The sequence below is a fragment of the Neoarius graeffei genome, chromosome 2 (assembly GCF_027579695.1).
Source record: "Neoarius graeffei isolate fNeoGra1 chromosome 2, fNeoGra1.pri, whole genome shotgun sequence".
NCBI lineage: Eukaryota > Metazoa > Chordata > Actinopteri > Siluriformes > Ariidae > Neoarius > Neoarius graeffei.
This window is the reverse complement of record NC_083570.1, coordinates 75,951,616-75,978,622: the sequence shown is the minus strand read 5'-3', so window position 1 is coordinate 75,978,622 and position 27,007 is coordinate 75,951,616. Positions and strand designations below refer to the sequence as shown.

Sequence of the window (27,007 nt, the reverse complement as noted above, 5' to 3'; positions counted from 1 at the left end):
TATTAGACATGTATAGTTTATTGCATGAGAGTAATATTTGTTGTTTATTCGTGGCACCATGAACTTGGCTTTACAGATCATAACAAGCCAAAACAACACCAGGGTGTTTTGCATGAATGACACAGTGTGTCTATTTTTCTCTCTTGTATATTCACACTTTGGTACCTCAGGGCTGTTTGGCTTAATATTGGACTCCAGCACACTTGTGGTGTGAAAAGAAAACATCAGTATGCATCAGTGAGTATTTCAGCCTCTGTTGCAAGAAGGGTGCGAGTGTGAGAAGTATGTGCATGGCTGAGTTGTTATTCTGCTCTGATTATTCAGATTTATACATTTTCTCCTGTTATTGTTTCCTGACCCTTGTCACCTTGAGCTTTACTATTAACTGTCTGATGGGTTTGTCATATGATCCAAATGAGCCTAACAACAATGGGGGTTTTCTGGTTGAATGCCATTTGAAGTGATTACACTGTAGAGGAATATTTTCAAATATTAATACTAGTCCCTCTGGGCTATAAGTTTCACAATCCACTTTATTTCTTTCGTATACTATGGATCAAAAGAGAGAGTGTGTGTGTGTGAGTGAGAGAGAGACAGAGAGACAGACGCTTCTAATTGTAGCATTTTTTCATGGTTAATTAAATGTAAATATATTCATGAGCACTCCCATGTCTCGAATGCGAGTGGAGATGGCGGTACATTATCATGTGCTGCTGTGTTTCTCCTTTAGATTGATGTTGCTGAATTTCTTCAGCAAGCATCAAACATTCTATAATATTAATATGTAGTTTTATATTTCATTGCATATATTACAATATGCCATTTTTCTTCTCAACTTGTATGATGATGATTTTTCATTTCACCTGAGATCAGTGGTTAAATTGGCTTTTGTAAGGAGGGGGAGCCCTTCACTCATAGTGGTCAATATCTCTCAAAATATTTTTATTTATCGCACCATCAGTTTAATGCATATTTTATCAACTTATGGTCTACTTATTTATATCTTCCATCAATGCACATATTGGTAACTTAAGCCTACGTTTCACCATCAATCGACACTGTAATTTGTAAAACTTATTCACAATATACACCACCAATTCACATATTAGCAATAGTTATTTACATCTCCTCAATCTACACTATTTGCATTACTTGTTTACATCTCACACCATCAATTCACATATTAACAATAGTTCTTTACATCTCACACCATAAATTTACATCAGTCAAATCAATTGTTTGCTAAACTAACTTGCATGTCACAACATCAAACCACATATCAGTAATAGCCAGTCATTACAACTTAATTTACAACTTTCCAAATAGGACTTAGATCAAGTTTCTCCTGCCTTTCTTGTCTCTGTCTACATGCTCCTGGGGAGACTCCTAGAGCGTCCGGGAGACTAGGGATGTCTGAATCGTTTAATCTTATTTAGTCTAATCTTAGTACCCCACAGCAACCTCATAACTTTGGCCGACCAAAGCAACATTGGATTGGGAGTCGAGCGCGCTAGCCAATGGAAAAGTCCAGGCTGCCAGTTCTCACGATCACAAGGGAGGTTTGCTAACGTTCCATGCGCAAAGATAGGTTAGCGGGCATCCATTAAATTAGCGAACTCAATTTTCTGATATTTACCTAAAAGCTAAAAACACAGAAAACAGCTACAACTTAGTAAATGAAGATAAAATATGACAGAACTACAGACAAAAAGATCTGAACTTGAGCAAGTGGAGGCGTGAATTTTTCGACGAACATCCTATGTCTGTCAGTGTTAGCTAACGTTACTTATGTCATCTGCTGCACTAGTGTATTTTGCCTGAGAAAGTTTCTCAACTAAAGACAAAAGAACCATGACTTGCCTCTGTCTACTTTGCTAAGGCATCGTGTTTACCAGGTAGTTACAACTCCGTACGACATAAATCCTCATAAAATATAAAGTATGACGGACTGATAGAAAACAGTGGTGCCAATCTCTTGAGCTGAAGTCCATTAACGTTAACATTTAAATGTATGATGATGCTGTGTGATGTCACGCATTCTCGCAGCGCATGTGCATTCAGTGATAATTCCAATGAAAATTTGTTTTTTTAAATTGATGGGTGTAATTCACTTTAGCTTATCTTTTTGTCTAAATCATTATTGACAAACTCTCATATTGATGGTGTTTTTAGAATAGATGAAAATGAATAAAAGTATTATAAACACTGAAGCAGAGGGAGCTCAGCTCCTGCTGGCTGTACTGCCGAGGCGAGGAGGCGGAGCTGAGCTCCAGAGGGCCCCGGCCCAATTTAATCTCTGCCTGAGAGACATCCATAGTCTGGGTAGTAGGGTGACCTAAAGGTAGATCACTTTTTAGGCTTAGATAGTTATACAGGATGAAATTTACTGCGTAAGGAAGAAATTCCATGCTTATGTCAATGGAACAAAATCTATTAAATGTGATATATATATAAAATATGCATATGCACACTTTTTTTTTAATTATTTGTTTGTGTGTGTGTGAGAACAGGTGAGGTGGTGGCAGCTGGCGATGCTCTCTGCGAAATTGAGACAGACAAGGCTGTGGTTACCATGGAATCCAATGACGATGGAATACTAGCTAAAATCCTGGTGAGTGTGTGTGGTAGGATGGTACTAGAAATGAAATGGGTGTTGAGTGAAAATGAAACTGATTTCACCATATTAGTTTCAGTCCCCGGAGACCTCTCACCGTAAGCTTTCTACCTAATCTCATTTCGAGGCTGTGTGTCTGTGAGAGAGAGCGAGCATTGCCTCTCTTCCAGTCAGAGTTTCTTATTAAGCCTACGGTGGACTAGAGGAGTAAAACCAGGCCTTAAGAAGCCTCTGGCTCCTTTTCTTGCTTTTGTCTCTTTATTTAGTGCAGTAGCAGGTCAGCCTCATTCCCTGTCTATCACATTTAATGTGTTGATGAGGGAAGCAGGATTTCTTAAACAGAAGATGTGAGGGATTTGTCTGTTTGCTATGAAAACCTCCCTTTTTGCCTCTTTATAGTTAAAAGCCTTCCATCAGCAGAGAACAGAATTGTCAGTCATAGATTCATTTCCATAATCCAATGACCTCTGTATAGCTTAATCAGTTTACCACAGTTAAGCCATCTTAGTGTCCATGTTTACATGCAGTTGTCATTTCTTGTAATCCAAACCAAATTGGTATATATGAGGATATGTTATAGCAATGTTATCATAACAAGCCCATGACACCAGTCAGTAAATTTAGTCACAGTTAATTTTATGTTTCAAACACTTCTTATTCAGCCCACAAACACAGAAAGTCATAGTTTTGAACTAGAATTCCCACCAGACACGGTAAGCGTATACCGACCATGTCCATCTCAACAAATTGGGACTCCCAGTGTCCATGTTGGACAGAAAGGGAGAAAAAACTTGTGCCCCATGTCTTTTCATGTTGAAATAATAAACTAACACATCTCCTGTCTCCCAGCCACCTTGTCTGTTATGTAAATCTTTTACGTGTTGTTTCTGCACTTGGGAATTTTTGAACATGGCCTGTGAGCTATGTTGTGTTACCTGCACATGCTCTATGCAGGATCTGTGTACAGATTTCCATTGTGATAAGAATTTTACATTCCAAATTCTTCTATTTAGCAGATTATTAAACAGATTATCAGACTTGTCCAGTCTTTCAATTGGAGAGGAATTAAATTCAAATGTACAAAATTAACTTGATGCTGTTTTTTTTTTTTTTTTTTTAAACTCCAACTGATATACCAATCAGAATCAAAATATATTGGTAAATTATTAGATAATTAGGCTGCATCTAAATATAGCTAATGAAGGTTTTGTTATTTCCACATTTTCTCATTGTTGTAACAGGAATCCAGCGGAGAGTAATAATGAGAAATACAGCTGGTGTGTCTGTCTGGGTGGGGGATGGACCTTCATCCTGATGTGTTTTACCTGGCTGGTGGGCCTGATCTAAAGTGTAGTATTAAAAAAATGCATTGCTTGATTATGCAGAGTAATAACTGGGTTTTGTGTATAGATTTTTATTTATTTATTTTTTGAAAATCCCATCAATCAATTGTTAGACTCAAATAAATTAAGCTGTTTTGAGTAAAATCACATGCACAGTCTAGATGTGTGTGTGCCTGCGCAAACTGATTAGCCTGTAATAGTCACATTAAAATATTGCAATAAAAAGCTGACCTTTTAAGCATGGATAGATACATATCTCAGCTTCCTCTGCAAGGGAGTTTCCATGGCAACAGGCCATGGGGATGGTGGTTGGGGGCTTAAAGTAAGAGCAGAAGGAATGAATTAGTTAACCACCTCCATCTTGCAAAGCACCTGCACCATGAACACCCATCTTCATGTTTATTGCTATGTGATGGTAAATAAATTAAACATGCTCAAGGTTCAAATGAAATTTCTCTGAGCATCTCTGTACTTCTGTCTGGAACAGTTGTTTGTCGAGGTGTATGGAGCAATAATCTACTATTCTCAGCGCTTATGTGTTTAGAAGTGTCCTGGGAAGTAGCAATATGGATTTGAATTCACAGATCATCTCCCACATCAAACAGACAATGTCAGTCTATCTAAAATCCATCATTTGAAATCCTTCACTTTGAAATTGCTGTAATAGTATTGACATGGAGAGAGTGGCTGTATGGTACTGCATTTACAGTAGCAGAGAAGTGGAACCTTGTGAGGAGATGGATGGGCTGGAGAGTAAAGATTTAAGATTCAGATGTGCTGGTGTCATTTTCTGCATGAGGGGATGGTATCCAAAAGTTCAGTACTTTTAACTCTTCTTTCAAGGTTTTGTTTCATGTCCATGAGAAGAAAGCCAGCATGTTTTTCATGGATTTGATGGGTGCTATTGATTTTTCAGTAATTGCCCCCATTGTGTCTGTTCTATGTGTCTTTTATCATCTAAATGGGTCCTGGTGCGATTGCTTTGAATGCTGTTTTAATAATAATTATATTTATTATTATTATTATTATTATTATTATTATTATTATTATTATTATTATTATTGTTGTGTTAGGTTGACCTTAAAGACAACCTGACACCAACTCTGACCTTTTTATCTTGTTGGTTCATGTTTCTGATCAGATTATGTACAAATCATAAAATCAGATTTCAGAAACTTCTGTTATGATTTACATTTCACTGTTTTTAAATTACATAGAATTTAGGAAGGAAGGTTTTTTTTTTTTGTTCTTTTAGTGGCTTTTTTTGGGGGGGTATACACAAGTATGCATGTATACAAACCACTAATAATGAAAAACAAAAACACTGAGTCAGTGAAGATTTGCTGCTTCATGTTGCTGCTTTCATTTCGTTAGCACAGTATGTCTTAGCTTCCTTCCACTACACCCTGCCGCCTGCCCTGTGCCATCCACCATCTGTAGCTCCAATTCAGTGGGACTTCAACTTTTACTATTTTTACCCCATGTTTATCAATAGCAAGGGAGTTACCAGAGTATATTAATGGGTTCCCATAAACTTGGTTATATTAACATGAAAGGTTTTCATTAGTGGGCTTCTCCTCCTAATTTAATTCATATAAAATATGAATTAAAAATATGATGCATGCAGGCACTTCAGACTTAACCTAGCACCAAATGTTTGCTAGCTAAAATATAAGCTGTGGTTGAAGTGAAAAGGTTTACTCCATTATCTTTCAGAGCGGTGCTTGAGGCCAGAAAGTGTAGTGAAATTAGGGACTTTCACTGAGACACTGTATATGTCCGGGTCTGGTGGTCAGAGCTAGCCTGTTAACTCTAGCTAGCTAGTGAAAATTTAGTTGTTAATAATACATGATCTAGAGGAATTATGAGCACTGGGTCAGTATACTATTCTGCACTGTTGTTAAAATCAGTGTGTGCATATATATATATATATATATATATATATATATATATATATATATATATATATATATATATATTTTTTTTTTTTCTGCTCCACAGGAGCAAAGGAGATCATGAATCTCAAAGATTGAAGAATAACTATTGTTTATTAGGGGCAGCCCTGAGGTACTTTGTGCATCTTTCACATCATTTGTTTTTGAATTATTCACAAAAAAACAAATGCACTCTTGCTGTAAATCTCCCATAAGACCAGCTCACTGCTTCTCTGCCTAGTAACAAGCACCAGGGTGTTTTGATTTGATCATGGCAATCCTTGATGCTCCTTTTACCCAATCAATGTGCTTGGTGGGGTGTGTGGTGTTTTTTTTTTGTGAGATAAGGAAGCCAAACCACCTCCCTCATAGTCTCACATATGTGTGATCTGTAGAGGATATTCATGGACTATGTCTATGCACAGATCCTTGTTTATTGTAGCAGCGCTTCTCTATTACTTTTAGCTGGCACTACTGAATGCATACTTTTTTTGTATTAAAGTCTTAAAGCAAGTGTTTGTGAACCCAACAATCTGGAGAAGATTAAACAAAAAGGCAAGTGCTAGTGTGCAGTTTCCCAGTCCATTCAAGTGATGGCAGTGTTGACCTCTTCATTTCAGTCCAATTAAGCCTTGCCATCTGTGACCAGAAGAAGAATGGTGGAGTGTAGCCCTGACTGATCTGGTGAACACAATTTTCATTATAAATAATCAATGTAGTATAATAAAACATTTTCCATGTTATTTTAATGCCTGAGAAACTAGCAACAAGATGCCCTAGGGCCATCTTGTTGCCTTGATCCAATGAATATACAAAGATTTCACACACAGTTTGGTAATACCACGTTGTTTTACAGCCACTACAAACACCTAGCTAGTTGTCTAAGCTAAAATATTTTAAAATAAGGTTTGTCAGAGGTGCTTTGGATGGTTAAATGCTCTTGCTGAAAAGGTTTCTTGTTCTGAAAGGAAAACCCTCTCTTTTCATAGAACCTTTAAGGGCTCTTCCAGATGGGCAAATAATGCTTTCAGACTGTAGATGTAACCATTACTTCAGAAAGTATAGTAAATTGGCATGTTAGATTTTCCGTCTCTGGGACTCAATTTGCATCATTAGATTTTTACTTTAACAACAAATGGCACGGTACAAGATTTTATTTTCTGATACCAATAATAAAGTATTGAAGTTCTGAAGACCTTCAGTATCAGCTGACAGATTCCCTTCCAATATTTTATTCTTTTTCTTTTTTTTTAACTGAAGCACTTCACACTTTGATGCTTTTACACAATCACTAACTTGTAAATATAATAAAGCATCACGTATATAGTCAAATCAGTCTGAAGAAGCGAAAACTATACAACAAAACTTTTCCAAACCCAATTCCAGTCTTTTGTCCAGAAAGATCTGATATCAGACATGTTTTCTTTGCTATCCAGTCTACGATTTTTGCGAATATTGGACCAAGCCATTACTGGGTATCAGATTGGTGCCATCTCTGATTTTAACCGAAATATATTTAAGAGTCCCTAGTTTATCAAAAACGTATAATGACAGTTAATGAATTAAATAGTCAAACGTATCTTATTAATATTCCCCCCCCAGGATCACATTTCTCAGCCATGCAGTATATAATGTGCTTCCTAGCCCATCCCAGATTCACATGTGGATCTATGTGATGATAGTCACCAACCTGCCCATTGTGCCAAGTGTGGAATCATGTAACGTGTCCTAAGCATCTGTTCAATGGCACTATGGAACAGATGCTACAAAGTCAGGCTGGCCAAGGGATCCCACCCTACCAAGAGTATCATCACCATCAGAGCACATAAGCATCATTTGTCCCCGAGTGAAAACATCTGCAGGAATTCTGAGCTATTGGTAGACCTTGAGCAGTAGCTGAGGTTCCCTAGTCACATAGTAACTCTCACTTTGATAGCAAACATTGTCCTGCTGTTTGTCAGCCTGTTGTCCTGCTGGAGCTTACAAGCCCTTAGGGAGACCCCTCAAAAGAGGCCTTTGGAAGGAAGCTGGCTGAATATGATCGCATGCTCAGCAACTTCTAGTAGGGCAGCTGGAGGGCATGGTGTTTGCCAATAGATATTGAAAGCCAGGGTTTTGCCTCTAGATCTCTGTCTAAAGCCCTTGGCATGATGGGTTTTGTAGGATTGGAGAAGTAAATATCATCCATAATATCACCATCCGTAATATCACCAAAATGGCAGAGAGCCTTAGGATAGCTGTGGCTCAAGACAGAAGAGCCATGGGGACACTCATGAGCTCACCATCTGGGCACAAGCTGGGGCCTGACCAACTTCAGCTGGCTTACTTGGAAGAGGGTGATGTTGAAAGAGCTGAAACACCTGAGCATTCCAGGAACATCTCTGATGTGTCTAGAAGCATCAACAGATGTAAACTATGGCCAACTGTTTGTGTACACCTGACCAACCACACCCATATTTCCTTGTTAAACATCTCATTTATGCTTGTTAAACATCTAGTAGAAAGCCTTCCAGAAGATTGGAGGTTATAATAACAGCAAAGGGGGGACTAAAACTGAGAGGAGTTTAAGGTTGAGGTCAGGGCTCTGTGGCGGGCACTCAAGCTTCTGCCTGCCAACCTTGGCAAACCGCACCTTTTTATGGAGCTTGCTTTGTGCACAGGGACATTTGTCATTCTGGGTCCCTTGCTTCCAGTGAAGTGAAATTGGTAATGCTGCAGCATACAAAGGCATCCTATGCAATTATGTGCATCAAAATTCGTGGAAGCAGTTTGGGGAATACCCACATGTAGATGTGATGGTCAGGTGCCCGAATGCTTTTGGCCATATACTGTAGTTGATATTAAAAGCTAAGTCCAGTTTGAGTGAACTTGTATACTTTGCTTCCAAACCTTTTTTTTATGGAAGTATTGACTAAGAAATTTAGCTCTGTGTTAACAAATTTGATTGAAACATTGATCTATTTAGGATTTTTAAATCAGCCACCCATGTTAACCATTTTGTCCCCCCCCCCCCAGTTCATGTACTTACCATTACTAATTGCTGCAGCTGAAAAGACTTAAGTTACTCAGCAAATGCTACAGAGTAATTGTTTTTTAATGTTGATTTTATGTAGGTAGTATATGTTTGCGTTATTACCAACCTCCCAGAGCCCTGTAGATTTTCTACTTTCTGTGTGGCAGCTGCTTATTTTTATTGTAAGTGCTTGCACGAAAAAAGAGAACCATGGCAAAATGGGGCTTTTATTAGGCATTTCCATTGTCCGTTTCTAAGTAATTACTTAACACTCCCAATTAACAATAGAATTCCTCCAAAATCGGAGACATGAAGTCTGTTAAGCATTGTCTGAGTTCTCTTGGCCCATCATCCATGTCTTTAGACATGTGTATAATACAGGACATATAACTGACATGTATTCATGTTCTATAATACAGCAGTGACCGAGCCTTTTACGTTCCACATGTAGTCATTAGACCAGGAATATTTCGGAACAAGATGTTTTGAGTAAAAGACATTTTGTTGGCAATTTCCCTAGTGTTTAGCATCTTATTCAGTTTCGAATATGAGTTTTATTTGATAGATATTTGGAGTACAAGGAAATATAAAATGGTATAAAGATCATTTTTGTGTGTGCGCGGGCGCAGTTTAAGCATTATTTTTACCCTGTGAACTAATAAGAATTTTAACTGTTCAGTAATGACAGTTCATACATCCTAGTTATGGATCAAGTGATGATTTAGACTCAGTTTACATCATGCTCAACTGTTTGCGAGCTACATTTACTTCGAGTACAAAACTAAAAAAGCACAACCAAGTTTTTGCTGATTTTGGTTTAGACAAAAATGTGTACATTTTATTTTTAACCAAACTGGACCTTTAACATTGTGCTTTAATTAAGAATTTTGTCTGTTTTGTTCTTAGTCATGACTTGTTTTTACTTTGGTAGGACTGCGCCCTGTGGAGGAATGATGACTCAGTTGCCATTCAGCCCTTCTTAAATTGATTTCCCTCTCTCATGCCTTCTTTTATTCTCACTTTCTCATTTTCACTGGCTTCATCACAGGCATTTGAATAAACAGCACAGGATGCTAGAGCCTGCCTGTTATATTGGCTCATGATCATTGAATTATATTAATCCTGATTTATATACAGGGTGTGTCTGAAATAACATATAGACAAGGTTTTTACAATTAAGCAAAAAAGTCTGAGAGCAATATCTTTGCAAAATGAAAAATATCAACCTTGGTAATGCATCTTCTCTCTGGATTGTGGCGTGCGCGCGCACACATAATACACGCACATATATATACACACACACTTTATTTTATATATATATATATATATATATATATACTGGGTGTGATTTGCTGGGGGGGATGGTGGGGATCATCCCCCCCCCCCCCCCCCCCCCCCCCCCCCCGGTTTTTATCTCTGCTGAAAAAAAAATCCTCGGGGACAAAACCCTGTCAATAAAACAAACCAACCAAAAAAAAAGTTGACATGACAGGCATGTTGTGACACAGTTTTCTATGGTCTACACTGCACTCGCTTTCAAAATGACCCGAAGTGGCAGCTTTGATGTTCACGAACGTCCCCAGCAAATAGATACATTGTAGATAATAACAATATCCAGAGTGTGAACGTGGATTTAGCGCCATGAATCACATCCTTACTGATGAGCGCAACAGAATGAATGTGTATCCACACTGACAGCCTTCTTTTCCTCGCTGTCAGTGGGCCAGACGTGTGTTCCTTCCCTGCTGAGAAATTCGCAGAAATGTGGATTAAAGAAGGGCGAAACGCGGCGGATAGCGCACCGACGGGAAAGCAGAAAAGGCCACATGAACTGCGCCATCAGAGCAAACTGTTCATTTAGTATTTAGTATGTATTTTAGTGATTTTCGAGTCACTGTCCATTTAATCCGGAGGGAGAGAAACATCACAGCAACGCGACAAGCAATGCGAACTTTGTTGTGTGTTAGTGTTCGTGTATTTAGTCAGAGAGATAGGAAGATGAATTTACTATCTCTGATTTAGTGTTCGTTTTCATTTAGTGTTATTCATTTGATATCATCGGATGTTATTGAGCTGTTAGCCTATTGTTACCTTAATTTTGTGACGTTTCATGATTAAAAAAAAAAAAACATCCCCCCTTCTGGTTTTTTGACAAATCGCACCCTGAGTGTGTGTGTGTATGTATGTGTATATGTGTGTGTGTATGTGTATATGTGTGTGTGTGTGTGTGTATATATATATATACACACACTACCGTTCAAAAGTTTGGGGTCACCCAGACAATTTTGTGTTTTCCATGAAAAGTCACACTTTTATTTCCCACCATAAGTTGTAAAATGAATAGAAAATATAGTCAAGCCATTTTTCTGGCCATTTTGAGCATTTAATCGACCCCACAAATATGATGCTCCAGAAACTCAATCTGCTCAAAGGAAGGTCAGTTTTATAGCTTCTCTAAAGAGCTCAACTGTTTTCAGCGGTGCTAACATGATTGTACAAGGGTTTTCTAATCATCCATTAGCCTTCTGAGGCAATGAGCAAACACATTGTACCATTAGAACACTGGCGTGATAGTTGCTGGAAATGGGCCTCTATACACCTATGGAGATATTGCACCAAAAACCAGACATTTGCAGCTAGAATAGTCATTTAGCACATTAGCAATGTATAGAGTGGATTTCTGATTAGTTTAAAGTGATCTTCATTGAAAAGAACAGTGCTTTTCTTTCAAAAATAAGGACATTTCAAAGTGACCCCAAACTTTTGAATGTGTGTGTATGTAATAAATTTTATATATATATATATATATATATATATATATATATATATATATATATATAAATACACACACACATATATATATATATATATATATATATATATATATATATATATATATATATATATATACACACATACATACATACATACATACACACACATTTACTTGGTCAGAAGTGTTTCCATTTGGTCAAATTGAACATATTTCTTTGCATGATCTCATAACTCCTTGACAGCTAGCTTCCTGTATTGTTCTCATTTCCAGATCTATGCAAAAGATTTTTGTATTGAAAATCTTGGTTTGTATAAAACAATTAACCTGAACTCAAAGGAAATCTATCCACAGATCAGTTTGGGCATAATTTATTTGTGTGCACCAACTACATTTTGTTTTCCAAGATTACTGTATGGTGGGAATGGAGATTATAGGCAGTGTGCTACGATGCAATTTACTGGGGAGGGTGAGGGTTATCATATGACTTGTCAGGTGAGGGATGTATTTACACTTGCATAAATATTCATTTGTTTCCAAATGAGCATGTCCCTATTTTTAATGGCATTAACAGTGGACTTTCACTGAGTAGTTAAAATTATCCTGTTGATCTGGATATGTTCTTTAATACATTCCTGAGTTAATAATTTCTCATACATTGGCCTAGGTACATCGACTTATGACCTATGCAACTTATGACCGATCAACTTTACGACCGTCTGGTTACGACTGGCGAGTGTTTCCCAGCTGAGCTAGCTGAGCGTATGACAGTTTCCGCCCCAGCTCTCGGCATCGCCCAGCATCCAGCCTCTCGCCACGCACGCTGCTCAGTGTGAGCAGTATCCCGGTACAGTAAACTTCTCCCGTGTCCGTTTGAAGCAATGGACCCAAACATAGAACGATTTGCAAGGTTTGAACGGATGGTACATGACGCGCTTCGTCCATATCGTGAAATTTATGAGGAGAAAAAGAAACAAACAATTCAGACGAGGCTTACCATGTTTATGAAAAGAGTAAATCCTCCAGCCAGCCCTAGCGCTGCAACAGCTAATGATGATGTAGACGACCCACAGCCAAGCACCAGTCATGCCAGCGGTCACTAAGTTGTGGGGGGTTTTTTTTGTATTTTGCTATGTTTTACATTTGTATTTTGGTATGTTTCAAACTAAAATGTTTTCTATTTTTCACACCTGTATTTTGTATTTTTTGTTTTGCACATATTAAACGAATTGTATTGCACGCAGTGTAGTATGCAGTGTTTGACTTAAACCAAATAATGAGCCAAGGTAATGAAATAAGAAAATGTTGATAAAATAAGACTTTAAGATGATTACAATATTATTACACATCACAATATACTTGTGTTCATTTAACATAGGCCAACCTACGACCAGATCGGTTTACGACTGGTCAGTCGTAACCAAACGCAGCCGTAAGTCGACGTGTGTGTGTGTGTGTGTGTGTGTGTGTGTGTGTATATATGGGTGGTTGACATGACATGGTCCAGTGTGTCAAAGATAAGTAAATTATAGAAAAATATATCAAAAACTGTGGTGATATTGTTCAGAAAGTGCTGTTTTATATGAACATACAGAGCATTCATGTGATTTAAGTTTCCATTTTTTCACAATTTTCAACCAAACCAGAAAAAACTCATATGGCATGACTGTCCCAAGCACATTTCACAAAGTTTGATTTTGAATAAAAACAAAAAAAAAAGAATTCATTTTCTGTTTATTCAATCATATATTGATAGCTCAGATGTCTACTTGTGAGACTACTTGGCTAAAAGTTCACACACAATATTTTGAAGCCACCCTTAACTAAAACATTTTGTCCCAAATGGTGTGCCGCCATATTCCTTTTTTTAAACGGGCAATTGTTTGGAGACCTTTGGGAAGTGGGGGTCCTCCTTCTTTCAGGAGGAAGAACAACACCTCAGAAGGACACTGAAAGTTAGAAGGCGAGTTCTCTCTCCATGTTTTCAAAAAAATCAAGTATATCCGGCACTCCTGCTTCAGTTCCTTTTTGCACTGTCTTTTGGTGTGACTCATTTTACACAAAAATGCCAAAATGAAATTACTTTTCAGTCAATATTATCTTTAAAACTATATTGTCATATTGTAGTTAGCATGGTTTTAGCATGTTAGCATAAAGGCACATTGCGTAATATCATGCTAAGTACATGAAACCTCATATGGTGTGACACAACATCATAAGCTGTGACAGGGTTTTCTTGTCACACCATATGATTATTTTGTCACACTATATATGATATGAACTGCATTTAAATACATAAATAATGCTCTTAGATACATATTTTATAACTAACAGTTAAGTTTGTTGAATATTTTGTCCTTTTAACACATTTTGATACTATATTATTCACAAATTTAATATTTATACACCAACTCAGTTTGGTGAATCTCTACTTCCATAAGATCCTATTTTGAAGCAGAATACATGTTAAACTACAGTATTTTGCCACTTAAATGTTTCCATTTATTTATTTTCAGTTTGAGGCAGATTTCAGTAGATGGCGAGTAAAGAAAGAACAAGGAAATGCAGGGAGAGATTAAATGCAGATTCTGTAAGCAGAGAGGAGGTCCTGAGGAAGAGACGAGCAACTTAGTGATGCAGGGGGCTGCATCAAGTAGCCTATGCCAGTTGTACAATGTGCAGTTATGTTGAGACCAAGTTGAAAAGCACATTATACTTGGAAAAACTCGGCTCAAAGAAAGCTCTACAGATAAACATACACACGCTTGCATGAGTAGGCACGCACGCGCGCGCACACACTCACTCACTCACTCACTCACTCATGCAGATTCACTCACTCACTCTTGAATGCAAAGTAAATGCATATGGCGTGACGCCATGTCATTTGGGGTGACGTTCAGAATTTTGAAAAAAAAAAAAGGCTTTTTGGTTATTAATCATAAATTCATCAGTGTGACAGATGGGGAATAGTGCCAGCAAAGGTTACAAGCATTTTGGTACTTTTATAACAAGGTATACCCAAATTAATTTGAAGTATATTGAAAGATTACGAGTAATCGTCTTTCTATGGGTGTTGATAAAATAAAACAATCAAATTGTAACATATTTGCACATAAGAAATGATATACTTTTATATAGTAATGACAAAGAATCAGGATAAATTGACTTACAATATCACATTATACCCTTTTTTAATTTAATGCACAATAACGTTCATGTCACACCATATGACAATTTTAATCACCAAGTCCATAAACTAGTGAATAAATGTACATTTCAGGACAAAATCTGCAAGACCACATATGTATTTGGAAATATAAGAGTTGGTAGAATATAATCCAATGAATTCCATGACTTAAATTTGAGATTTAAAAATATATTTTTTTTTTGGCCAAATATGTCACCCACATATATATATATATATATATATATATATATATATATATATATATATATATATATAAAATGTGATACGTATTATGTATGTGTATGTATCTCTATCCCAGATGGAGGAAGGGAGTAAAAATGTGCGTTTAGGGACTCTTATTGCTTTGATGGTTGAAGAAGGGGAAGACTGGAAACAAGTGGAAATCCCTCCTCTTGTCTCCTCCCAGCCTGCTCCAGCTCCTCACCCACCTTCAGCTACGCCGCCCTCGCTAGCACCTGGAGCTGCACCTGCTGTTGGACTGTAAGTAAAAATGACAATGCTGCCCTTTAATGCCTGGGTCATAGTAGAATATTTCTGCACACCTCATGAATGTTGGATATGAGAGATTTACATTCCGTCAGTCACCAAACTGTTCCATGCTACAAGATTTGTCAAGTAGAAAATAATCCACATTTTTATCATGAATCAGAACAATTCAGCTCAGCTCATATTGGTTTGGGTCTCTGTCATCACATGAAGTCTAGGTTTTCACACGAAACGGCCAACATTCCCCATAATATTGATCATGTTTAACATTATGGAAGCTATGAATGGACTGTGATTAGATCAGAGGAGTTGTGATTGGATTTTCAAAACCCCATATCACATTATCTTCACCACTATGAAGATTATTGTTGTAGACGAATCTGAAACAAGGATATCTTTCGCAGTAGTTAAAGAGAGTAGATCAGCCTCATAATTGTCTAATTATCCTCTAGTGTGGCCTGGGCATAAAATACATCATATTGAAATTTAGATCTTCTGATATAAAGTGTAGTGCATAGTAATTGGGCTGCTATTGCGAAATAATAGCCTATAATGCAGGACAAAAAAAATGTATTGTAACACTCCTTCATTTTGATTTTGTTCTGCAAACAGGTCATGTGTAGCAAATCCTCTGTCTGTGGAATTCATTGGGTTGCACTATGGTAATAATCCCAGGACCCTTAATTCAGAACTGATGCCAAAAAATATACTTGTTACACCTTTGAAATTTCATGTGATATTTGCCTATCATTACAGTATTTTTCTATATCCACTTATTTTTTGCATTGCTGCAAAAAGAAATGGGGACCCAATCATGTTTGTTTGGGGTTTTTTCTTCCTTTTTTTAAATTATTTATTCTTTGATGGCTCCAGACTGGCGTAACAACATAATTTTCATCATATCAGAAGATCGCAAATTCAAATAGATAGGTTATAGAAGCACCTCTGTGGAAAGTTTCACAGTCATCCTGTTTCATTTTTTTTCCCAGTTGAGGAGGCAAACAGCTTAAATATGCCAATCTGAGATAGATATAGTCCCAGGTGAAGCCTAGCATTACTGCTTTACTGCTACCTGTTATGTCCTCGCTGAAACAGTTCCTGTCATGTGGAGTGACTGAGGAGTATTTCACTGAGGATTGTAATGAGAAGAGAATGACAGTTTCGCTGGGGATAAAGGAGTATCATTTCTCACACAGACAGCTGCACTCTGGTTTTGTGGCAGGTTCAATGGGTGTGTCATCGGGCTGGAACCAGAAACAAGGACACTTCCTCAGAAATGTTCCTCTATTAGGTGCTTGCTTGTGTAATAGTGTTCAATGGATGCATTATTTTCATTTATTTATTTATTTATTGCAAAGGATGAAAAGTAAGATTGATGTATGACTGGTGCAATAAATTATTTTGGCTTTATATTTCTAAATTCTGTCAGCTGTGAGTGCTACATGGTTACACTAAACTAAACAGAGAATTATCTATGATGTATAATGACTTTCAGAGATGAAACACTAATACACTAATGCACTAATAATATAGCTTTACGACCCAAGTATTCCTAATAAAATTTCCAGGTGAACAAGCCAATAACCATTGCAGCTCCCTATGATGTATGATGGCACCTACATTTATCATCATAATCCAGATCAGTTTGCTTTTCCCATCTCTGATCAGTGTGTTAATTTGGTTTTGTGTGTGTGGGTGTGTGCACATTTGTTTTTCTTCTCAGGTTGCGGTTGAGTCCTGCTGCCAGACACATTTTAGACACACATGGTTTGGATCCTCACTTGGCTACAGCCACTGGACCACGAGGGCTCATCACTAAAGAGTGAGTGTGAAAACACACGCATGCTTGCACACAGGTGGGGTTTGTGTGTTAATCCTGGGGTCTGTATTAATCCTGTTGTAGTAGGCTTTGTCTCAAAGGCGGTTGTTTGAAGTAGCAGAATATCTGAAGTAAAAAAAAAAAAAGAAAACAAAATAATGATGTGTGCCTTGGGATCTCTGCACATTTCTAATGCACTCTCTTTGCTACTGGAGGCAAGAAAGAATGCCTGCTACATTGACCAGCATCCTCATTAGCAGCGTGGGTTACCATAGCAACCCCGTCTCCCTGCTTTTGTACAGAAACAATGGCCTGTGTGTGTGATCAAGTACAAAAGAAGCTAGGCAACCTTGGAAAACACTGTATACCATGAAGTCTGTTTTGGAGAAGTAGCTTATTGCAAACAGAAAAGTGTAAAAACCACATGCTGAGAGAGTAGCCTTTTGTGAAATCAGAATTCCCCACACTTTTTTTTTTTTTTTGGTGTGCTCATGATCATAATTTACTGCTTGCTGACATTTGTGTCATATAAGTGCTTACTGCTGTTTAGAGCAACTTAATGAGATTTTTGTCAAATAAGGCTGTGCAAATATTTTGTGTATACAGAGAACATTACTGGACTTGCTATGCCCACTATGGAGTCATTATTTTTGTGTTATTACTTATGACATTGGTGTAAATTGAAAATTTGCCTGATCCATCCTAGTTTTGAAGATTATTATAGTTACTCAAGCCTGGTGTGTGATCCATGTTCCCTCCTTCATACGAAATCTCAAGGCCCAATCGATTGAACCAAATTTTTTTTTTTCTTCTCTGCCCTTTGTATAGAAAAAAACTACACTCCTGCTCAATCAGTTAATTTAAGACTATAGCCCTGTTCCTCATCATTTGAAGAGAGATCATATCTCTGCATCTGCATGTAGCTATGCAATCGCTGCTTATTGTCGAAATTATTTTTCCACCTTTTATTGTTATGACCCCACTATTCAAGGCTAAATAAGCTCTTCCACTGTACTGTGCACATTCATGTAATGATATTTGTGGCAAAAAGCCCGCCTGTGGCTCCAAGTCTGCAACTTGGCATGCCAACATGGCACAGTGTGTTTGGATGAGGTCACCCATGATTGCATAATCTTCTGAAAGAAAGATGAGGGGGCATTGAGTGCAGTCATCTTTGCAACCAAAAATTAATTGCGTTTCAACATGCAATCATTTTGTTTTCCTTACATGGAAAAATAAACCGCAGTATTCTGCATTTGTACCAGTTTGTGTAGAAGCTGATAGTATTGTTTGTTGGATGTTTTCTGTTGAGCGAACTAAATCATATATAAAGTACTTGTCCACAGTAGTTCACTGCAAATCTGTGGGATTTTCCACAAATCATGAAGCATGGTATAAAATAAGTCTTGCACAAAATTGCAGAAGTGTGAGCAGGGTATGACACACATGAGTATTTTTCTGAAATACATACTGGTAGGCTTGTTACAGGGATGTGATTTTTCCGCGAATTCGCGGAATTCCGCTTTTTTCACCTCAAAAAAAAAAAATTCCGATTTTTCGCTCAAAAATCCACATTCATATCCTATTCGTTCCGACTTTCAGTAATTCCGTCATTGAGATGAAACGAGGTACGTGATTGGCCCATCGCTCTGTAACAACCAATGAACGCGCTCGTTAGATAGCTGTACGTAAGCTCGCTTCAAACAAAGAGTTGAAAGATGGCAGCCTCCGTGATCGAGCGTAAAGATGCACCTGATCATCAGTTTGGTGTGTGTTTTTAAAGTAAATAAACATGGGGAAGAAGAAAAAACAACCCAGCTCATTTCTTTCCCCATAATAAGCCTGTGAGTGGTGATGGTGTCACTGCACGTGCGACGGAGTGACGAAGGTTGCCGTGGCAACGGGGCCTCGCGCCATCTGTTGCTTTCTGGATGCGCATGCGCACGCTATGAAAGCTGTGGCGATAAGGTTAGCATCGGAGGCTAAACCTTCTGAGGAAAAAAGAAGGGGCGGTTTTTATTTCAGTTTGTTTTAGTTACATCCGAAGAAACAGCAGTTTAAATCACGGCTCTAGTTTACAAATCAAAATGGTTACTCAGTGAAAACAAAACAAAAGCTCGAGAGAGGGGGAGTGGTGTAGAGAGCGGGGGAGTGGTGGGAGTTTAACCCCGGGAAAGTGAGTCTGTGAGGCGGCAGTGATGCTTGACCCCTCCCACCTCCCGCCTCCTCTCACTTTACCTCAGAGTCTCTGCCAACTTCATCACAGATTATTTCACCTTTTTCACTCGAAGTTAGTTTTAATTTTCGCTCAAAACTTTTCCCACAGCGTGGATGTAAGGTAATTATACACAATTTTGATTTGTTTATTCAATATTAAAATGTTAGTGCAAATAATACATACTTGCCAACTTTCTCATGAGGGAGAAAAGTGCATGAAAGACATTTTCAATTGGCCGAGGGTCTGATGCGCGGTTGAAATGATAAAAACAGTGGATCCCAATTAATTGCAAACACATTTTTTGTGAATGTTGTTTAGTGAAAAAGTGATTTTTATTCTTGCATATAAAAATCCTCAAGTGAGTGAACACTGTACAGTTCTGTATATGAGTCAATTTCACAGAAAACGTATTTTTTTTGTCCGGATGTGTTTTGTTTACATTTTGAGATTTCTAAAAAAAATTTTATGGTCTCGTATGATAAAACATGATCAGTTCTACCTTGCATTTCAAAATTTGACTACTTTGGTTCATAAATGTGCATTTTATAGCAAATTTTAGGGTCGAAAATGAGCAAAAATGGCTGTTCCACTGAAAAGAGACTTTTTTTTTTTCAGATATGATTCTTAATGTTAGACAAAGGTGGAATTGAAACTTTTTTCATGTTCAACGACAAGACTGTGGAAACCACAATGGACATATGATGTCACAAATTGAAAATGCCATTAAGAAAAGATATTTTTCGATTTTTTTGTTAATTTTTGTACCTGTCCCAGAGGTTTGTCAGTTCTGTTACCGTGATTAATCACATAACAAAAATAAATGCTCCCAAAAGCTATTATTGAAATTATTTGTTGCCAAGGATCTACATATTCTCACCTTTTATATGGATGGCAGAATGAACTGAATCTGAGAATATTTACTTAAAAATTTCAGTTTTGGTAAGTAGTCTATGCATGACTAATTTTTTTGTGTCAATCCTGTTACCCTGTCTAAACGGGGTGTGCAGTAACTTAATCAAATATTAGAAGTTGCCATACATAAGAAGCAAACCGGGAGACTACCAGGAGCAATAGAGTTTAATAAATAATGGTGGATGAATTCTTATGTTGCATCATGTTTGTTTGAAAAGGCACATTTAGGTATGTTCAACTTCTACAGTAATTGAAAGTATAAATTTTGTTTTTCCTTATGCAATTTCCTATTTATTCTAATGCAGATGATTTAATTTAGAATGACATTTTTAGGTTTCATGTTTTGGCTTTTTGTCAGTTAAGAATCATTGAATTTACTATAGGGGCTCAGAGTTGCGTGTTGACCATTAAATTGGCTTGAATTTGTTAATCATGACAAGTTTTTTTCTTGTGTGTTTGCTTGCCATTTTAGTACAATTTTTAAGTCAGAAAACCCCAGAACCCAGGAGCTTCGGGGGGCTTCGCCCTCCCTTGTCCCCCCACCAGGGCACTGCCCTGGACCAGCTGGGGGCCTGCGGCCCCCAGACCCCCGGCTAAAATTTTCAGATAATTTCACCAGCCCCAAATCACATCCCTGTTGTTACATGGACATAATGCAGTGACCTAACATTTAGTGGGATTTTAAAATGGGTATTTAAAAAGGGAATTCCAATGCCTTTTTAAAAGTTTACAGTAGATTGTTGGTTAAGCACTAAACAAATAATAAAGTTAAAAACCTGCTTAGTAACAAAAACTAATTGGCAGGAAAAACCAAGTAGAAGGTAAGTTCCCAAACACCACGACTTATTAATATTCGCATTTACCCTAACTGCAGACTTTTACAACAGTGGCAGCTCATCCACAAGGGCAAATACATCAGTTGTTCAACAAATTAATTTTCACAAAGTGCTCAATAAGCACTTTCAGTCAAACAGTTCCAGGGACTTATTTAACCCACTGAGGAACTCCTCTGAGAAGTATGTACTTTCAAGGGCTTTTTTCTGTTTGTTCGCATTCGCACCACCAGTAGGAACAGTAAATTGACATAAGCTGGCTGGCTAACGTGACGTGAACAGGAAATGCTGGTGAAGCTTTTTATACAACCCCGATTCCAAAAAAGTTGGGACATTCTGTAAAACATCAGTAAAATCAGAATGCGATAATTTGCAAATCATGGAAACCCTATATTGCATTGAAAATAGTACAAAGACAACATATCAAATGTTAAAACTGAGAAATTTTATTGTTTTTTGAAAAATATATGCTCATTTTGAATTTGATGTCAGCAACATGTTTCAGAAAACTTGGGACAGGGACAACAACAAACTGAAAAAGTTGTGTAATGCTAAAAAAAAAAAAGTAATTTGGTTAATTGGCAACAGATCAGTAAAATGATTGGGTATAAAAAGAGCATCCCAGAGAGGCGGAGTCTCTCAGAAGTAAAGATGGGGAGGGGTTCACCGCTCTGTAAAAGACTGCTTGGGCAAACAGTACAACCATTTAAGAATAACGTTCCTCAATGTAAAATTGCAAAGAATTTGGGGATCACATCATCTATGGTACATAATTGTCGTAATCCCCGATGTGGGTGGAGCACAGAAGCACGGCAGGTGAGAGTTCGTGTTCATACACACTTTATTGAGTTTTTCAGCTTTCTTTCTTTCACTCGTTCATTCACTCACTCACTCACACACGCGTGTTGTGGTTGGGGAGCGAATCAATCTTCTCTCCCCCTCCCTTTATACTCCATCCCTGCAACAAACACATGCGCGCGCACACACAAATTGACATCAGGTGTAATGACCTAGCCACTTACCTTCCCCGACCCCGCCTGCCATTCACAGACTGCTGCTTGGCCACGCCCCCGCTGCCACATATCCCCACTGCCCGACTCAGGCCGGGGAGCTGTCCGGCCTGAAGCTGACTCCCCCCCCCCGACAGGACAGGAAGTCTGCCACCACCATCTGTGCCCCCGGCCTGTGGATCACCTCGAACTTAAATGGCTGGAGAGCGAGATACCAACGGGTGATCCGCGCATTGGCATCCTTCATGCGGTGGAGCCACTGGAGGGGTGCGTGGTCCGAACAGAGAGTGAAAGGGCGCCCCAGCAGGTAGTATCGGAGGGCGAGGACTGCCCACTTGATGGTGAGACACTCCTTTTCAATTGTGCTGTACTTGCTTTCGCGCATCGACAGCTTTCGGCTGATGTACAGCACCGGGCGCTCCTCACCCTCCACCTCCTGGGACAAAACGGCCCCCAGCCCCCTGTCCGATGCATCAGTCTGCAAAATAAAGGGGAGAGAGAAGTCAGGGGAGTGTAAAAGTGGCCCCCCACACAGTGCAGCTTTTACCTCAGAGAAGGCCTGTTGGCATTGCTCCGTCCACTGGACCGGATCTGGAGCCCCCTTTTTAGTGAGGTCGGCTAGTGGGCTGGTGACGTCCGAATAGTTAGGTATAAACCTACGATAATAGCCAGCCAGCCCCAAGAACCGCCTCACCTCCTTTTTGGTCTTGGGCCTCGGGCAGGCCGCAATCACTGCAGTCTTGTTAATTTGGGATGCACCTGCCCATGACCCAAGTGGAACCCCAAATATCGTACTTCCACCCGCCCAATCGCGCACTTTTTCGGGTTAGCTGTGAGGCCCGCTCGCCTCAGCGACTTTAGAACAGCCCTCAGGTGTTCCAAGTGTCGCGGCCAATCATGACTGTAGATTATTATGTCATCTAGATAGGCGGCCGCGTAGGCAGCATGAGGGCGGAGGACCCTGTCCATAAGCCGCTGGAATGTAGCGGGCACCCCAAATAACCCAAAGGGGAGCGTGACAAATTGGTGTAAACCAAACGGTGTGGAAAAGGCTGTTTTCTCTCAGGATAGAGGAGTTAAGGGGATCTGCCAATATCCCTTGGTTAGATCCAGTGTTGAATAAAAGCAAGCAGTGCCTAACCGATCAAGCAACTCATCAATGCGAGGCATTGGGTACGCATCAAATTTAGACACCGCGTTGACCTTTCTATAGTCCACACAGAACCGGACCGACCCATCAGTCTTGGGAACCAGGACCACTGGGCTGCTCCAGTCACTGTGGGACTCCTTGATTATGCCCATTTCGAGCATGGCCTTGAGTTCGTCCCGAACCACCTTTTCCTTGTGTTCGGGCAAGCGGTAAGGGCGGCTACACACTACCGCCCCCGGGGGCGTTTCGATGTGGTGTTCTATGAGATGGGTACGACCCGGAAGGGGCGAGAACACGTCGGAAAATTCCTTCTGCAACTTGGCTACCTCCGTGAGTTGGGTCGGTGAGAGGTGGTCTCCACAAGGGACCGGAGTGGTTCGAGATGTTATCTTTTTTACCTCCGGCCCCAGCTCCGCCTTCTCTGGGACTACCGACGCCAACGCCATGGGGACCCCCTCATTCCAGCGTTTTAAAAGGTTGAGGTGGTAGACTTGCAGTGCCCCGCCCCATCCATTCGCTTTACCTCATAGTTGACGTCCCCGACTCGCCGTGTGACCTCGAAGGGCCCTTGCCACTTGGCGACTAATTTAGAACTTGACGTGGGCAATAATACGAGTACTTTTTCTCCCGGCGTGAATTCTCTAAGGCGCGTGCCCCTGTCATACAGCCGGCTTTGACGTCCTTGTGCCTGCCGTAAATTCTCCTGGGTTAATTGCGTGAGGGTGTGGAGTTTTGCATGCAGGTCAAGAATGTACTGGATTTCATTTTTACTCTGTGAAGGTCCCTCCTCCCAATTTTCCCGCAGCACATCCAGAATGCCACATGGCTTACGCCCATATAATAATTCAAAGGGAGAAAACCCTGTGGAGGCTTGCGGGACCTCTCATACTGTGAACAACAGGGGTTCGAGCCACTTATCCCAATTACGTGCCTCTTCACTAACGAATTTCCGGATTATGTTTTTGAGTGTCTGGTTGAATCGCTCTACTAATCCATCCGTTTGTGGGTGATATACGCTGGTACGGATGGACTTAATCCCCAGTAACCCATACAGCTCGCGCAGTGTGCGTGACATAAACGAGGTGCCTTGGTCTGTCAGGATTTCTTTCGGAATCCCGACCCGGGAGATAACGCGGAAGAGGGCTTCCGCAATACTGCAAGCTGAGATATTGCGGAGAGGCACTGCCTCCGGATATAACGTTGCATAGTCCACTAGAACTAAAATAAAGCGATATCCCCGTGCTGACCGATCTAATGGCCCGATGAGATCCATCCCAATTCGCTCAAACGGGGTCTCGATTAGAGGAAGAGGGCGCAACGGCGCTTTTGGAGTGGCCACGGGATTTACTAATTGGCATTCACGGTACGCCGCGCACCACCGACGGACATCCCCGTGAATCCCTGGCCAATAGAACCGGGCCATTATTCGGGCTAGTGTTTTGTCTTGCCCCAAGTGTCCAGCCGTGGGATTAAAGTGAGCCGCATGGTATACGAGTTCCCTACGGCTCTTTGGGATTAACAACTGGGTTACTCGTTCCTTAGTTTGAGTGTCCTGTGTCACTCAGTACAATCGATCTTTAATAATGGCAAAATAGGGGAAGGTTGGTGCCGCGCTTGGCTGAAGAGTTTGACCATCGATTACTCTCACTTGGTCAAACGCATGCCGCAGAGTCTCGTCTCGCGACTGCTCTAACAGGAAATCCCCAAGGGACTCCCCGAAAGAGGGAGGAGGAGCGGGGTGCTCCTCACTCTGATGCAGTGTTGACGTAGACGGCTCTGTGACAGCTTCTCCAGCCAATGCCACACCAGGATCTTCCCGTGACCTACTAGGGCAGGACCCACTACGTGTTAAATACTCCATTAATTCTTTAAATCCCAGCCAATCAGTACCCAAGATCAACGAGTGGGTAAGACAAGGATTAACTGCCGCCTTCATTTTATGCGTTTGGCCCCGGAATAGAATATGGACAGACACTAGAGGGTAATGGTGAACATCCCCATGCACACACAACACTTTCACCGCTTGTGCTCCCCCCAATGCCTCACCTTGCACCAGGCGTTGGTGAATTGAGGTCTGATTCCAACAGGAATCCACCAAAGCGTGATATGTATCCCCTTGAATACTCACCGGTACGCGATACATTCCGGCCCGATCGGGGGCGGTTTCTGGCGTGTCGGGGATCCGGATGACAGCCCCCACCTCCCTTGCGGGGCTCTGATTCTGGATATGCTCCGATTCCCCGCTGCGCCAGCACACCGGCCCAGGCTTTCCCTCTGCACAGGTGTTATGGGTGTCACTCACCTGAGGGGGAGACAACACAGCCGCCGCCTCCGTGGCAGGGGAACCTGGTAAAGAGGGGGACCAGAGACAGGAAAGAGAGAGAGAGAGAGAGAGAGAAGAGACGCGAGGGAAGACACCTCGTCTGCCTAACGTCAGAGCTGCCTCCAGATGGTCCTCCGCCAGCTTGATGGCTCGTTCCAGTGACGCCGGGCGGTGACACTGGACCCATTCCGCCGTTCCTTCCAGAAGTTGAGAGATAAACTGCTCCAGTGCCACCAGATCGATGATCTCCTCGGCGTTGCGGTCTTCTGCCCTCAGCCACCGCCGGCAGGCGTCCCAGGGTTGCTGGCCGAATGCAAATGGCCGGCCGACCTCCTCCAGTGTCAGCGTCTGGAAGCGCTGACGGTGTTGCTCCAGGGAGCGGCTGAACCACTGCAGGATGGCTTTCCTCAGGTCTGCATAGACCAGCCGGCTGTCAGCAGGGAGCTGCTGCGCTGCGAGCTGTGCCTCTCCAGTTAGGAGCGGGAGGAGGCGCGCCACACGCTGCTCCAGCGGCCACCCCCACGCCTCGGCTGCCTGCTCAAAGAGAGCGAGGAACGCTTCCGGATTGTCCTGCGGTCCCATCTTCGTCAGCAGGGCCGCCGGCCACCGTGGCAGCAGCGGTGGCCGGCGGCCCTGCTGACGTGAGCCGGTGCCGGAACGCCTGGCGATCTTCCTGCTGGGCCAGCATCAAGGCTTCGAAGCGCTGCTGCTGCTCCTTCTGGAGGGTGATCAGCTCTTGATGCTGGTTCTGCTGGGCGGTAGCGAGGGCAAGGATGAGCTCTTTGAACGGGGAGAACTACATGGGGCGGTTCCCTTCTGTGTGTCCCGGGTTTCAGCACCACTGTTGTAATCCCCGATGTGGGTGGAGCACAGAAGCACGGCAGGCGAGAGTTCGTGTTCATACACACTCACTTTATTGAGCTTTTCAGCTTTCTTTCTTTCTTTCTTTCTTTCACTCGTTCATTCACTCACACTCACACACACACACACACACACACACACACACACACACACACGTGTTGTGGTCGGGGAGTGAATCAATCGTCTCTCCTCTCCCCCTCCCTTTATACTCCATCCCTGCAACAACACACACACACACACACACACACACACACACACACACACACACACACACACACAAATTGACATCAGGTGTAATGACCTAGCCACTTACCTTCCCTGACCCCGCCCTCCATTCACAGACTGCTGCTTGGCCACGCCCCCGCTGGCACAATAATATCCTTAAAAGATTCAGAGAATCTGGAGAAATCTCTGTATGCAAGAGACAAGGCTGAAAACTGACAATGGATGCCTGTGATCTTCAGGCCCTTAGGTGACTGCATTAAAAGCAGACACGTGTCTGTAGTGGAA

General features: G+C 40.8%; 1 protein-coding gene across 1 annotated transcript in view; it reads left to right on the top strand.

The window, feature by feature from the left end:
• pdhx (pyruvate dehydrogenase complex component X) overlaps positions 1 to 27,007 on the top strand; it is a 125,922-nt gene that overhangs the window by 56,716 nt on the left and 42,199 nt on the right. Inside the window, exons 3-5 of the mRNA XM_060914999.1 lie at positions 2,511 to 2,611; positions 15,184 to 15,365; positions 17,095 to 17,193. Coding sequence (XP_060770982.1) covers positions 2,511 to 2,611; positions 15,184 to 15,365; positions 17,095 to 17,193 — 382 coding nt within the window. The remainder of the gene's footprint in view (positions 1 to 2,510; positions 2,612 to 15,183; positions 15,366 to 17,094; positions 17,194 to 27,007) is intronic.